Source organism: Artemia franciscana, chromosome 8 (assembly GCF_032884065.1).
Source record: "Artemia franciscana chromosome 8, ASM3288406v1, whole genome shotgun sequence".
NCBI lineage: Eukaryota > Metazoa > Arthropoda > Branchiopoda > Anostraca > Artemiidae > Artemia > Artemia franciscana.
Genome location: NC_088870.1, coordinates 23,530,292 through 23,546,826, shown reverse-complemented (window position 1 = coordinate 23,546,826; position 16,535 = coordinate 23,530,292). Strand labels below are relative to the sequence as shown.

The 16,535-nt window shown below is 33.8% G+C and overlaps 2 protein-coding genes across 7 annotated transcripts in view; one reads left to right on the top strand and one right to left on the bottom strand.

Annotated features, from left to right (window-relative positions):
* The window catches only part of LOC136030164 (uncharacterized), a 45,096-nt gene that overhangs the window by 5,352 nt on the left and 23,209 nt on the right, over nucleotides 1-16,535 (bottom strand). For 3 of the 4 annotated variants that reach the window (XR_010618202.1, XM_065708895.1, XM_065708894.1), the window contains exon 2: nucleotides 9,375-9,676. Coding sequence is in view for 1 of the 4 variants with exons in the window: in XM_065708894.1 (XP_065564966.1) it covers nucleotides 9,375-9,674 (300 nt within the window). In the remaining 3 variants the exon portion in view is untranslated. The remainder of the gene's footprint in view (nucleotides 1-9,374; nucleotides 9,677-16,535) is intronic. The other variant, XM_065708896.1, reaches the window with a different exon arrangement.
* The window catches only part of LOC136030162 (UDP-glycosyltransferase UGT5-like), a 53,069-nt gene that overhangs the window by 25,437 nt on the left and 11,097 nt on the right, over nucleotides 1-16,535 (top strand). Inside the window, exon 4 of one of the 3 annotated variants that reach the window (XM_065708889.1) lies at nucleotides 5,346-5,979. The exons of 1 other annotated variant lie outside the window; for it this stretch is intronic. In XM_065708889.1, coding sequence (XP_065564961.1) covers nucleotides 5,346-5,661 — 316 coding nt within the window. In that variant the 3' untranslated portion in view covers nucleotides 5,662-5,979. Of the gene's footprint in view, nucleotides 1-5,345; nucleotides 5,980-16,535 lie in introns of those variants that run through there. One more of the 3 variants, XM_065708891.1, reaches the window with a different exon arrangement.

Sequence of the window (16,535 nt, the reverse complement as noted above, 5' to 3'; positions counted from 1 at the left end):
ATAAATAGTTGAAAGCACTAAAAATATTTTAGCATAAAGAGCGAGGTATTTATCTCATCCTAAATACCTCGCTCTTTATGCTAAAGTATTTTTAGAACCCTACATATGCGTAATAATCTCTGTTTGTTTTAAATTTCAATGCTATTCCTTACTTTCATTTGAAAAAACGTTTTCATGTTTATTTTTTCATTGTTTTTTTTTATAGTAATGCTAGAAAATCCTGCGCCCTTTTCATTGAATTTTTTCCCCCATGGCATATTTCTCCAAGGAAAGATCCTCCCACATAGCCCCCTCCCTCAACCCTACCCCCAAAACCAAAAAAATCCCCCTGAAAACGTCTGTACACTTCCCAATAACCATTATTATATGTAAACACTGGTTGAAGTTTGTAACTTGCAACCCCTCCCCCAGGGAGTGTGGGGGAGTAAGTCATCCCCAAAAACATAGTTATTAAGATTTTCGACTATGCCAAACAAAATGGCTATCTCAAAATTTTGATCTGTTGACTTTGGGAAACAAATTAGCTTGGGAGGGGGCCTAGATGCCCTCCAATTTTTTCGGTCACTTAAAAAGGGCACTAGAACTTTTCATTTACGTTAGAATGAGCCCTTTTTCGACATTCTAGGACCACTTGGTCGATACGATGACCCCTGGGGAAAAACAAAAAAAACAAACAAATAAACACGCACCCGTGATTTGTCTTCTGGCAAAAAATGCAAAATTCCACATTTTTGTAGATAGGAGCTTGAAACTTCTACAGTAGGGTTCTCTGATACGCTGAATCTGATGGTGTCATTTTCGTTAAGATCCTACGACTTTTAGGGGGTGTTTCCCCCTATTTTCCTAAATAAGGCAAATTTTCTCAGGCTCGTAACTTTTGATGGCTAAGACTAAACTTGATGAAACTTATATATTTAAAATCAGCATTAAAATGCAATTCTTTTGATGTAGCTATTTATATCAAAATTCAATTTTTTAGAGTTTTGGTTACTATTGAGCCGGATAGCTCCTTACTACAGTTCGTTACCACGAACTGTTTGATTTTCAAGCCTATTTTAGCACCCTGAATTCGTAAAACCTCTAAAAATTCATTCATTTTGCTCACACTTTCATCTAATATGCTTAAATCATCAGCATAATCTAAGTCCAGGAGCATTCTTCCTCTCCATTTGATTCCATGGCCTCCAATTGCCTTTCCTGTGCTCCTTAAGACGAAGTCCATCAAAATGATCAATATAAAGGGGGATAGAACATAATCTATGTTCATAATCTTCAGTAGCTTATTCCTAACCTCAGAGCCACCATATTTAAGAAACTCATTAATCATACTATCAGCACCTGGGGCCTTATTATTTTTTAATCCTTTTAGTACTGTCGCTAATTCTTCCTCACTAAACAAATCTTCCTTCACATCCAAGGTATCACAAACTTTTTCATTCTCATCTATATCTTTTCCTGCAACTGTATCTCGGTTTAGCACATTCTCAAAGTTTTTTTCAAGAACTTATAAGACATAGCGAGTAGGCGTGAGAGTTTGTGATTTACTACTTACTCACTAAAATTGTATTATTATTATTTAAACCAAACATGATTCCGCTTCAGATATGAAGAAGAGAATACCTTAGTTATAAATTGAATTCTAACAAAATAGAATGTATCTTAAAAGAGCGTAGCAAGTGACTTGACTTAAGCGATGATTTTCTAAGCTAACTTAACCTAATTTTCGAAATAAACAAATAGATAAATAAATAAATAAATAAACAAATATATATATATATATATATATATATATATATATATATATATATATATATATATATATATATATATATATATACATATATATATATATATATATATATATATATATATATATATATATATATATATATATATATATATATATATATACATATTGCGTTTTGGACGAAACTAATAAGATGCACCCTCAACTTTCTGATAAAGGAATTTACTCGTTTTATGAGAAACAAACCAAATGACTTTTGACAAAGATCTTAAGAAAAAATATCCTTTATTTTCTTTTCATGTAGAATCCAAATATTGAACGATTACGGGAGGCTGTAATCTTAGATTTTAGCCCCCCCCCCGCCCACAACCCCTTGGGATGTATTCTTTCAACACAATGACCCCCATGCATGGAACAAATAGAGAAGTACAGTCTTTTTATCATAAAAGTAAGCAGTGTCTTTCTAGTTTAGTCCTAAACAAATTAAATAAAAAAAAACTTTTTTTTAGCTGAAAGTAAGGAGCGACATTAAAATTTAAAACGAACAGAAATTACTCCGTATATAAAATGGGTTGTCTCCTCCGCAATCCCTCGCTCTTTACGCTAAAGCTTTTAATTGTTTTAAAAAGTAGAATTGTGGCAAAGAGTCAGACTTTAGCGTAAAGAGCGAGGGATTGCGGAGGGGACAACCCATTTTATATACGGAGTAATTTCTGTTCGTTTTAAGTTTTAATGTCGCTCCTTACTTTCAGCTAAAAAAATAGTTTTTTTTTATTTAATTTCTGAACGTATTTGAATTAATGCATGTTTGGTTTTGGTTCTCCGCACATAAATTATTAAAATGAAATTTGTATATTAATTCTTTTTTTGGCTAAATGGCTTTCTCTCAGTTTTGATCAGACGATTTTGAGAAATAAGGGGTGGAGAAGGAGGCCTAGTTGCCCTCCAATTTTTCGGTTGCTTAAAAAGGCAACTAGAACTTTTAATTTTTAACGAACGTTTTTATTAGTAAAAAATATACGTAACTTATAAATTAGCAACTTACGTAACAAACTTTCATAATCTTGTATTTTTATTATGTATACAAGGGGATTTGTATCCTCGTTAATACCTCGCTCTTTACATTAAATCTTAAGTTTTGTCCCAATTCTTTAAGAATGGCCCCTGAATCAGAAAGGCCGTAGAATAAATAGTTGAAATTACTAAAAATACTTTAGCATAAAGAGCGACGTATTTATCTCCTCCTAAATACCTCGCTCTTTATGCTAAAGTATTTTTAGAACCCCTCATATGAGTAATAATCTCTGTTCGTTTTAAGTTTCAATGCTACTCCTTCCTTTCATTTGAAAAAACGTTTTGATGTTTATTTTTCATTGTTTTCTTATAGTGATGCTAGAAAATCATGCGCCCTTTTCCTTGAATTTTTCTTTCCCCATGACAGATTCCTCCAAGGAAAGATCCTCCAACATAGCCCCCTCCCCTCAGCCCCACTCCCCAAACAAAATAAAATCCCCCTGAAAACGTCTGTACACTTCCCAATAACCATTACTATATGTAAACACCGGTCAAAGTTTGTGACTTGCAGCCCCACCCCCAGGGATTGTGGGGGAGTAAATCATCCCCAAATACATAGTTATTATGGTTTTCGACTATGTTGAACAAAGTGGCTATCTCAAAATTTTGATCCGTTGACTCTGGGAAAAAAATGAGCGTAGGAGGGGGCCTAGATGCCCTCGAATTTTTTGGGTCACTAAAAAGGGCACTAAAACTTTTCATTTCCGTTAGAATGAGCCCTCTTGCGACATTCTAGGACCACTTGGTCGATACGATGACCCCTGAGAAAAAGAAAAAAAAAATAAAATAAACACGCACCCGTGATTTGTCTTCTGGCAAAAAATACAAAATTCCACATTTTTGTACATTTCCCAATCGGTACAAAAACGGTGGTTGTATCGAACCTATCGTGGCGCCAAGATGTCAAGAAGAGGCTCACACTGTCTAAGATTAGAAGACAAGTGACAGTGAAAATCAATATATTCAAGTCTGCTACGCAGCCGCTCCAAGGCGCGGCCTCAAAATCGGTTACGTTGCTATTTCTTCTTAAAACCGGCACATTGACATTTCTGACCACAAGAACGATCTAACCAGGTCACAGATTAAGGAAGAATTCGCATTTTTTTTTATGGTGGTTGTATCGAACCTATGGTGACACAATGTTAGAAAGAAGAGGACACAGTTGTCTGCGGTTAGAAGACAAGCGTCCATGAGAATTCATACAAAGAACCGTGCCACGTAGCCAGGTGGGGGCCCGGTTGCAGAGCCACACTATCTGTACTATATATATGGTGAAAATGAACAACCTAGATCTTTTTCTGGCCTAAGAAAACTATTTTGATAGGTCACGAGTTTGAGAAAATTTGTAAAGAGTCTTAATCTCGGTAAATTAATTTTCCAATGATTCGTCTGCTGTTATTCCAACTAAGAAAAAAGCATAGGCTTTTTCCTGTGTTAACCGCAAGTTTGTGTTCACAATTATGTAAAAAATGAGACAAACTGAAAATGTTCATGCACGGAGAAGTTTACTTTATAAGGCTTATAGAGCAAAAAGCAATTTTATTTTACAATAAAATTTATTTTATTTATTTTAAATATTTTATTTTAAATGTAATTTATTTCACATTATTATATTTTAATAGTTCGTTACAACAATTCAAAAACCTCAAAAAGAAAAACTGGAAGTTTGAAGCTTAAGGTCAGTAAATCGAACTCGTTTCGAAAATTTTATCTCCTTAAACGAGTCACATATATATTTTAGGTTTATGCGTATGAAAAATATAAACGTGAAAAATATAACTAGAAGAAAATCCCAAAAACGCAAATTTACAATTGTTACAAATTATAATTCGTTGAAAAGAAAGAAGTTTTGGTCCAACCACTTGAACAGTCAACAAATCAGCAATCTGGACCATTGTGTGAGAATAAACCAATACGGGCAGTTAAACCAAAGGGCATTGACAAATTGTCTGAAGCAATGAAAATCCAAAAGGGAGAAGAAAGCAAAATGCGGCTAGAAGACTTACAATAACGAGGATTAAAACAAATTAAAGTGAAAGTGAAGAAAAAAGAATTGTGTGGTTAAGAGATATGTGACAGCGAGAATCAGAATGTGTCGAAGACGAGGTTTGAAAATTACGTTTTCTGACAAGCTTAGCAAACCCTAAATTCTACGAAATACTATACTTAAACTACATTTTCACCGGTGTATCCTCATATTGTGAGGAATTAGGCAATACAATAAAAAAAATTATTGTATAACCGATTATAATGTAGGTTTCATCGTAAAAGGTCCCAATAAATGTAGACTCATGTTAGCAATTAAGCGCATTGTGAAAACCACTTTGTTTTATTTATTGGAAAGCAGGCTTCTTACCTTGTCCCCCTCCAAAAAAACAACAAATGATGTCGATAACTACATAGCTGAGTAGAACATGTACTACATAGCTGATAAGAACATAAGGTTAAAAACTTATTTAGGGGTTCAATAATCAAATGTCTAATAGCTCAATATCTGAATATAACGCTCGTTTTTTCATTGCAGTTTTAAAGAGCGTGCCAATTACTACAGTACCATAATGCGTGATCAGAAAGAAACTCCAATAGAAAGGGCGGTGTACTGGATTGAATATGTCATTCGACACAGAGGTGCACCTCACTTGCAATCAGAGGCGAAAAACTTAAGCAGGCTTAAAAGAAATTTGTTTGACGTTCTTGCGTTTCTGGGGTGTGTTATATCGATTATCGTTGCTTTATCTCTTTACGTATTGAAAAGAATCTTGAAAGCTTTAGTTAGAAAGTGCTATTCCAAGGTCAATAAACAAGCACCAACTGAAAAAAAGAAGCTAAAAGGGAACTAATTTCACATGCAGTTCACCCAAACGCCACTTTATTATCTTTCATGTGATGTTTTTTTCATGATATGAATGTGTCAGTGTCTCTTCGGTTAAATAAAGTCATGTCAATTTGTTGTTTATTCTACATTTTTTCAATGAAATTTCTTCAGAAAACAATATAACGAACAGAACTCCCCTATCCAACACTTTTATTTTTTATCCTTCTTTTCGTCTAGAGGAGTAAGGGGTGGGGGAGGGGTCTCAGTTTTGTCTACCATTGCCACTTTTTGTTCCTATTGTATTGTGATTCTTTTAGAATAAAATTCATTTTTGTTTTGTTTACGACTGTATTTTCAAATATTTTAGCTGTACAAATATCAGCAAGTTTTGAATTGGAGCAAGTTTTGAATTGGAGAAATACGGTCATCAGTCTATTTATTTGTGACGTTTGCAAAATATTCGATATTTCATTGTTCATCGTTGATGTAAGAAGAGGGTTTCAATCCTTTTCCCATCAACCTGATAACTTGAAACTATTATTGGTCAAAACTGGTTGATTGTAGTGATAGTAGCCTACTGTGCTTCCGGATGATCAACTACTCGTGTTTTCTGAAGATGTAAAAACTAAAAATGCCATTTCGAGCTCTTAGCGTCGAACAAGAAGGAAAACCTAGATCAACTCATATGGATTGTAGGCGCAATTTTATCCTTTGGTAGAATGCTAAGAAGATGGAAAGATAATTTGCGATCATTGCATTCAAATACGTAGTTAGATTTGGGGTACAAGCAGTGCTGTAAAAATGTTTCGATGCCCGTACAAAGGTACATTTTTTAAATTGCTTAAAATGCATTTGAATACTTTTTCCAATAGAATTTTTTCAAATATAACTTATATGTTTTTTTTTTTAGTTTTTGAACATCTAAGTTTGGGAATAATGTGGATGAGGTGAAGCGCTATTTTGACTCAAAGCCAACTTATTCGTTGTCTTCGGGTTGATTTCTGTTCTTAGCAGAGTGGTTTTATTTTCTTATAAATTGGAGTTTATAAAAGTATCCAGTTTGGGTTGAGATTAGTTTAGGTTTTCACAAAATCCCCGTTTGTTTATATGGGCATTAAAATACCGAAATACTTTATTTCAGAGTGATTAAATTATAAGTACTTTTTTCTGCAAGTATATTTAGATATTATTTCAGTGGTTTTTTGTTGTTGTTGAGTCTTTACAATTTATATTTGATAAGAAAAATGTAAGCATATTTACAACTCAGGGCACAAGCAATGTGTATCAGAGATTGGTTTCAGCCAAGACACATTGAAAAGTAGCCTTGTAGCTAAAAGTTCAAAATAGATAAAAATAAAAAATCTTAAAACATCTCAAAATACCCAGAAATCGAAAAGTAAGTTTTGACTAATAATAAACCCCTCCACCCTAAAAAACGCTTAATTTTAGTTTTGTGACTAATTAAATAGCAAATGGCCCAATAGGGCTTTCGTGTGAATAAATTTATCTACTTATTTATTTTAAGTATATAGCTAATTTGGTTGAAGAAATTAAGAGTTAAAAGAAATTTAGGCCAGGAACAGATCCATTGGGTCAGAGGGGGCCACCCTCCCCCGTGACACTTCCACACTTATTCCGTTCTTTTTTCTCTTTCGTGTGAATAAATTTATCTCACCTGTTTATTGTAACTGTATAGCTAATTTGGTTGAAGAAATTAAGAGTTAAAATAAACTTAGGCCAGGAACAGATCCATGGGGTCAGAGGTGACCCTCCCCCAAGATACTTCTGGCACACTTATTCCGTTCTTTTTTCTTTTTTAATATTTTTTAAAATAAACTTGTCAATTATGGTGCCCACCTCGAGTCACATTGGCACCCTTGGTCTAGTGGCTCTCGCGCCTAAGATTTTGCTCTTGATCTCTTAGAGATTCAGACATGAAACTGCTCGCAAAATCAGTTTACGAATCATTTCGTCATAAAATTATAAGATATACCTCGTTTTCAGGAAAAATTTATCTTATAATAATTAAACTTGCTTGCTAGATCTTCATCTTCAGATTGTGTTTTCTTTTTTCTTTTCTTGGCCGTTTTTTTCAATTCTATTTTTTTCTTTAAGAGCCCGACGGTTTAGGGTACGGTTTCTGGGCGTCAATGATGGGAATGTGAAAAGGCAACTTACAACATTAATTTATGTTAAGGAGTAATTTTTTGAACTGCACCTACCCACTCCCCACTAAATTAGTTTTGTGACTAACTAAATAGCGAATGACCCAATAGGGCTTTCGTGTGATAAATCTATCTATCAATTTATTTGAATAATCTATCAATTATGCGTTGCATAACATACCATGATAAAAACAGGAGAACTACTACCAACAAATTAAAAGTTTAGCCTTCCGACTTGTGTATAGTTATCGAAAATGCGGGTCAAAGTGAAAACTGATGTCGTTGAACAGTACATCCAAGTTGACCTTTACTAGAGTCGACTGCGACTCGACAAATGTTAATTTTTTTTTATTTTTCCCAGTATTTATATTTGCCTAAATTATGTTATTATATAATTAAATAACCATAAAATGGGTTCCATTACACTCCGAAATTTCCAAGTTTCGCAAAAGCACAACTATTTATTTATTTTATTTTTCACCCACACGATACATAAAGTAAAGATGGTGGAGTAAGAATAAATATAGAAAAAACACAAAGAGAAAAACAAATACACACACAAAGTAAATGAAAAAAAACGGATAAGGCAGTGGTGAGGGGATAGGCGCGCAGAAGCTGTACTGGAGAGTTTTCTGTGAAGAATCTCCAACTTTAAAGTTATATTAAATAAAAAAAACAAGTTTTTTGAAATGAAAGTAAGGAGCGACATTAAAACTAAAACGAACAGAAATTACTCCTTATATGAAAGGGGCTTTTCCTCCTCGACACCCCGCTCCTTGCGCTAAAGTTTGACTCTTTCTCGCAACTCTACTTTTTAAAACAATAAAAAACTTTAGCGTAAAGGGCGGGGTGTCGAGGAGGAAAAGCCCCTCATATAAGGAATAATTTCTGTTCGTTTTAAGTTTTAATGTCGCTCCTTACTTTCATTTCAAAAAACTTGTTTTTTTTATTTAATTACCATGTAAAACATGATATGTAAGAAAACCGCGGTTCGATTACGCTGCCTGAAGCTATAATGAGATTATTACTAAAACAACTGCAACAAAAGATGATTCCGTAAGAAAAAGATTATTAGAAAAATACAAGAAGTTAAAGAAGAATTTCCAGAACATATTGAATAAAGTACGATCTAGGCGAATAAATTTCCACATATCCCACATAAGGCAAGCAAAAATAAATACAGCATAAAAAAAAATAAAGATATTTGTTTAAAAAGACATTTCAAAAACAAGAAAAAATTAGATATGAATTTAACAAAGGTGTTTCCTTGCGACATGCGGGATTGAACCGCTCCAACTTTGATCTAGGAGCGCGGCCATATCCACTGCGCTGTCACAAGGTACATTGTAACTTCCTTATTCTACTAGTATCTTCACTCAATGTTTCGAGAAAAGTTATAATGACCGATGACAGCCACTTATTAGTGTAGTCTACATCAAATTGTAGTATTTATTTACTTCAATGGATAGTTCAAAAGATAAAAAGTTAATGTTTCGAAGAAACCCTTCTAATAATCCCACTAAAAAGCCTCATATTTGAAAAAAGAAACAACTGAGTGGCCTAAATTTCATACCTTGGTTTTCGGCCCGGCCTTAGAAGAAGGCTTCATCTCTTGAACCGTCTTTGCTTTATCACTAACAAATGGTTTAACTTTCATATCCGGTTTGGCTGCTTTCGGCTCTTGTTTGATTGCCACTTTTTCAGCTTTAAGCACCTCGGTTGACTTGCCAGAAGTCTTAATCTCAGACTTGTGAGATTCAGCTGTTCTCGGAGTGGCTGGCTTTGGACGTTTATGCACTGAAAGAGATTTGGGAGAAGTTCCAAGGACATCCATACTTTTGGCTCGATAGGGTTTAGGCCCTACAGTAGGCATTCCTGTAATATGCAACGATCGCAACAATTCATGCTTCAGGAAAGGGAAAAGCAAGCCATAGAAACATAATGGAATTTACACTTCAAATAAGGTGAAAAATATAGAGGAATAAAATTCGAAACTGACAGGAAAGAAAACTTTTACATTTTAGCCTACACTTAATAGGAATAAAAACCAGTAGCACCACTGACAGTGGACAATGATTGGACTTAGAAAAAGTTCAAAACGATCCTTTGGTTTTAACAAACATAACTATCAGTTTTTAACTATTTTCTTTTGAATATAAAATAGTCAGCACTACTTAGTAAGCAGACCTTTGGCATTTAAAAAAATGCATATCTTTATACCTAGTTGACACCTTCGGCAAAAAAGGTTCCTTTAATCTTTGGCCTAAAAACAGCTTAAATTCATATTTAATCATTGTATATTTATTCCAATACGTTAGTATATTTTAAAATATGTACATTTAAAATATACACACTATTTATATTATGCAATATGTTCGTAATATTTATATATTTCAATAAATTATCTTTATTTTCATTATAATAATATTTTATAATTAACTCAATAATTCTAATGGAATAACGCAAGATGACATTATCCCCCATCCCCCCACAGGGATGAAGCTGAGTTCATTCCCCAATTCCACAGTTGGTCACTGTTTTAAATGCAGGTAGAAATAAACTTTGGATATGGAAATTTTTAGCAACAAGATAATATATTTATTGAAAAAATTAACTGTCACAAGCCCAAATGGCATTAAAATCTTATTCTGGAGTTAAAAAAAAGAAAAAGAAAGAAAAAAAACACCAATTACTTGAAAGAAAGAGAAAAAGAAACATTTTGCTTTACAATATACGTATAAATCAATGACACTCACGTAACGCCAAGTCACATTTTATATTTTTCAGGCTCACTTCTACCTTACAACTTATTAATTCGCACTTTTTTCAGAAGTTTTGACCCCCCCCCCCAAAAAAAATGTTCTTCTGATGCATAAAAACATAACAAAAATGCATATAAACAAATTTTATGTTACACCTCACCGAAGGAAAATCCTGGATATGGCCTTGATCTAGACAATGACGTTTATCTTAAAACATATTCTTATAGCATCCAATTTTAAAACAAATTTCCCAACAGCACTAACAGTAATTGTCTATATTTTCAAAATTTATTGAGCCACAGTTATGACACGTTTACGTATCCCCTATTGTCAATAAAGAGAAACGATTCGTTGCTATTGAGAAAGCAAGTCAATTTTTCAGTTTAAGTAATGAAATTTAGTTTAATGAAACGCATCCTTGATAATTTATTGCTTAAGCAGAGAAAGCTTTTCCACGCTTAGAAAAACGTAAAATTGACAAACTTCAGTAGCAAGATTTATGACCGACTGAAAAAGATGGTGTTTATTTAACGCTTTCTTGATTTTCTTTCAACTAGAACTAAACTTGAAAAAAATTATTATGCAATAATAATTTAAACCCCTACCTCCTACCCAAATTACGGCCTTGATTGGTACTGTTTATTTATTTTTTTAGGGGGGGGGCTGCTGTTCTATTTATGAACTATTATGAACATATAAATCTATTGTGACCATAATTGTTTATGAACATACCAACGCAAAGGTGACGGGAAAAGGGTTGATCCAAAGCACCCACTACCAAAATTATTTGGTATGCTGTAAAATTCGCTTTTGTCCCCCTTTGCTAGGATATATTGTCTACTTCCCTCTTTAAGACTCTAATCAATCGACCAGTAAATTTACACACATAAGTACAGTTTATTGTTTAAAAAGGTCATTGGAAATTTGACAATAGTCAATGAAATTAGTTCCATTGTGCTAAACCTTCCAAATAAGTAAGATCAATAGATTTTATTTAAAAAATTGAATGAATATTAGCTAGAACAAGTAAAGTTTATATGTTTTACTGGCTATTGCTTCATTCAAACACCAAGGCCAGTGAAAATTATATCTGATTGTGTGAATGGTTAAATAGAAACTTAGACAACCATACACATCTTTGAAAATCAGGACAAACCTGGAATTCAGTTTTTAATAAAAGATCCTCATATGCGATTGTGCAGTTTTTGACAGTACCGAGAACCCAATTAAGATAAAATCTGGGTGAAATATCAACGAAAAATAAGCAAAACATTTGGCTTCACAAGGCTTAAGAAGATGCAGTCTTTCAATGAAGATGCAGCAGTCATTGCAAATCAACAGGTTATTAATGCTTGAATTTTTCCAAACAAAAAACGTTGTAAAATTGAAATTTACAATTTTGATATGATTGCAGCAACACAAAAATAAGCTATCACCCTAAAAACCTCAAAATGAAAAAAAAATTCGTGGTTTTTAAGTATGAATAAGATTAAGAGGGGTCCAATAGACAAACAAGTCTTTGGTTTGATGTCCTTGATGCCTTTAACTGGTTTAAAAGCAAATCAATTTTTTTTTTCTCGTTTCCATAGAATTCGACTTTATTGAAAATTATGACTTCAAATGACAAGATTGTATAAAAATGTACTGCTTATGATTTTAAAATTATTATCCTTTTAAAAAGACGTTTATAATATATAGATGCAACCAAGGACGTTGGATGCTCAGAAAACAACAAATGATTCTATGTCATTACTTGGGCTTGTTATCTTTCTTATTTTTTCAGAGCCCTTCATTTTCGTTTCTTCTCAGGCTACCCTTGGAAAAGCCTCATCTACCACCATAATTTCCAGATTATTAGTGGTTTATGAAATCCCAAAATTGTTTAAGAGCATACCTACTTTCAAAATTTTTTAGTGAAAGAAAGCTTAATTTTGTAACTGATAGACTTTTAGGTTTTCTTCTGAAGAGCTTCTGCAGAGTACATCAACCTTAAGTATTGGAGAAATGACATAGTTGCAAAACTGACAGATTTCAATCTAGTAAAATTCTCATTTAAAACTAAACCAACATTTCTATGCATGATAAAGGTGTAATAAGCCACAATTTTGAATTTCTCTTCTCAAAACACGAAGACAGAAAAGCCCATTACAACCCAAGGCATTAAGGTTAGTAAGGGCGGGGAGTGGACATCGCGTCTACCCCCTAAAAATTTCTATATTGTACGGATTTCTTTTTTCATGAATTCGACTACTTTTTGCGCAGTTCCTCGAAGCTCCTCTCCCCTCTCCGAAACGAATTCCTCACGTGTCTGAACCGCATAATGTGTTTTATACTCTCGATCTCTCCCATTCTGTCCAAAATGAAAACTCATAAATATCAAAATATGAATTTACCATATATTTGATGTGGTGAAGAAAACACGGAAAATGGTTCATAGAAAGCGGGAGAAAAAAACAAAACAAAAAAGGGAAAACAGGGAGAAAAAATCTTAAAATAACAAAAAAATCAAGCATAAAAAATAAGCCCATATGATATCATAAATAAAACAAAGACAAGCTCGTAAATTACGGATAAGCACATTCAAAGCTTTAGTTCTGATTAAGAAAAAAAAAAAAAATCAATTTTCATCCTTAATCAAAAAAAAAAATGTTTCCTGAAAAAGAAAAACTTTCCTTTAAAATGGCAAAACAAAATAGTAAATATATTTCAATTTGAACGACCTTTTTTTATATCCTAACATATTTTTAGCCATATTATTTAGTTTGGTTATCAATAAATGGTTGACGACCAATTACAAAACCATGACAGAAAGTATTTAACTGCCTGCTGCATCCTCCTTCTCCAACCCGATCTAGGCCAAGATTTACTCTTTACCGACTCCCCTGAAGTTCCCATATCTTAGAAACCTTTACTTGTTATAGGTCTTCCCACCCCATAAGGGGGCAACATACTTTTAGTTTTGGCCTAGATGAAAGGCCAAATAGGACAATGTTTGGCAATCGGTCATCTTTCATCCAAAAACGTGTCCTGGCCATTTTAATGTGTTTTTTTTTAATATATCTTCAGAAAGTGCGATTAAACTATATATCCATATTATAGACAAAAGCTTGTTGTCTGGCATACGGTCAGTCAAACAGGTACAAAAACTATCCTTAGACAATTCGTCTGGAAAACATTCAACTTCCACGCATAAACAAATATATATCTTTCATAGTAAGTGTTTCAAAAGAAAACAAAAGAAATGAAAGGCGACAAAGCATGGACTGACTACCTTTAAGGAGCATATGCAGAAATAAAATATGAGATATGCCCACTGTATCAATTTATAGTCTTGATCTTGTTTAGAAATATAGTAATTACTACTACTACTACTACTACTACTACTAATAACTCACTGCAGCACCAAGCCGCCTGAGGCCAACACAGCTACGCACGCTCCTCCTCCAACCTAATCTATTTAAAGCCTCCCTCTTTACACCCTCCCAGGAAGTTCCCATTTCCTTTAAATCTTTATTTATGACATCCTCCCGACCCAGAAAAGGACGACCTGCTTTCCGTGTAGCCCCAGACGGTTGGCCAAAAAGGACAATCTTCGGTAATCTGTCATCCTTCATCCGTAGAACGTGGCCTAGCCATCTCAACTTTTCTTTCATTATAGCCCCAGAAAGCGGAATTGAACAACACTTTTCGTACAATCTACTGTTTGAAATACAGTCAGTCAGCCGGGTATCCAGAACAATCCGTAGGCAATTTCTCTGGAAAACATCTAGTAAATTTTCATCTGCTTTTCGGAGTGCCCATGCTTCATAGCCATATTTGACCACTGTCATCACTGTAGCTTCCAATATTCTAATATTGGTTTGTAGACTTATCTTTCTATTCTTCCAAACTTTTTTTAACTGTGAAAAAAACACCCTGGGCCTTAGCTATTCTACTTTTAACATCTTCACTGCTCCCAACATCTTTACTAATAATACTACCAAGGTAACTGAAGCTCCCAACCTGATCACTCTTTTCGTTATCTAATGTCACCTGTTCATCTTCACTTATTCCTAGCTTTAGTGACTTAGTCTTCTTAACATTAATTAAATAAAAAAAACTAGTTTTTTTAACTGAAAGTAAGGAGCGACATTAAAACTTAAAACGAACAGAAATTACTCCGTATATGAAATGGGTTGTCTCCTCCGCAGTCCCTCGCTCTTTACGCTAAAGTTTGACTCTTTGCCACAATTCTACTTTTTAAAACAACTGAAAACTTTAGCGTAAAGAGCGTGGGACTGCAGAGGAGACAACCCATTTCATATACGGAGTAATTTCTGTTCGTTTTAAGTTTTAATGTCGCTCCTTACTTTCAGTTAAAAAAACTAGTTTTTTTATTTAATTTCTGAACGTTTTTGAATTAATGCATGTTTGATTTTGGCTCTCCGCACATAAATTATTGAAATGAAATTAGTATATTAATTTTTTTTTTGGCTAAATGGCTTTCTCTTAGTTTTGATCAGACGATTTTAAGAAATACGGGGTGGGGAAGGAGGCCTAGCTGCCCTCCAATTTTTCGGTTACTTAAAAAGGCTACTAGAACTTTTAATATTCAACAAACGTTTTTATTAGTAAAAAATATACGTAACTTAAGAATTAACTTACGTAACAAACTTTTATATTCTTATATTTTTATTATGTGTACGAGGGGGTTTGTACCCTCGTTAATACCTCGCTCTTTACACTAAATCGTAAGTTTTGTTCCAATTCTTTAAGAATGACCCCTGAATCAAATAGGCCGTAGAATAAATAGTTGAAATCACTAAAAATATTTTTGCATAAAGAGCGAGGTATTTATCTCATCCTAAATACCTCGCTCTTTATGCTAAAGTATTTTTAGAACCCTACATATGCGTAATAATCTCTGTTTGTTTTAAATTTCAATGCTATTCCTTACTTTCATTTGAAAAAACGTTTTCATGTTTATTTTTTCATTGTTTTTTTTTTATAGCAATGCTAGAAAATCCTGCGCCCTTTTCATTGAATTTTTTCCCCCATGGCATATTTCTCCAAGGAAAGATCCTCCCACATAGCCCCCTCCCTCAACCCTACCCCCAAAACCAAAAAAATCCCCCTGAAAACGTCTGTACACTTCCCAATAACCATTATTATATGTAAACACTGGTTGAAGTTTGTAACTTGCAACCCCTCCCCCAGGGAGTGTGGGGGAGTAAGTCATCCCCAAAAACATTGTTATTAAGATTTTCGACTATGTCAAACAAAATGGCTATCTCAAAATTTTGATCCGTTGACTTTGGGAAAAAAATGAGCTTGGGAGGGGGCCTAGATGCCCTCCAATTTTTTCGGTCACTACTTTTCGGTCAGAACTTTTCATTTCCGTTAGAATGAGCCCTCTTTCGACATTCTAGGACCACTTGGTCGATACGATGACCCCTGGAAAAAAAAAAACAAAAACAAAAAAACAAACAAATAAACACGCACCCGTGATTTGTCTTCTGGCAAAAAATGCAAAATTCCACATTTTTGTAGATAGGAGCTTGAAACTTCTACAGTAGGGTTCTCTGATACGCTGAATCTGATGGTGTCATTTTCGTTAAGATCCTACGACTTTTAGGGGGTGTTTCCCCCTATTTTCCTAAATAAGGCAAATTTTCTCAGGCTCGTAACTTTTGATGGCTAAGACTAAACTTGATGAAACTTATATATTTAAAATCAGCATTAAAATGCAATTCTTTTGATGTAGCTATTTATATCAAAATTCAATTTTTTAGAGTTTTGGTTACTATTGAGCCGGATAGCTCCTTACTACAGTTCGTTACCACGAACTGTTTGATTTTCAAGCCTATTTTAGCACCCTGAATTCGTAAAACCTCTAAAAATTCATTCATTTTGCTCACACTTTCATCTAATATGCTTAAATCATCAGCATAATCTAAGTCCAGGAGCATTCTTCCTCTCCATTTGATTCCATG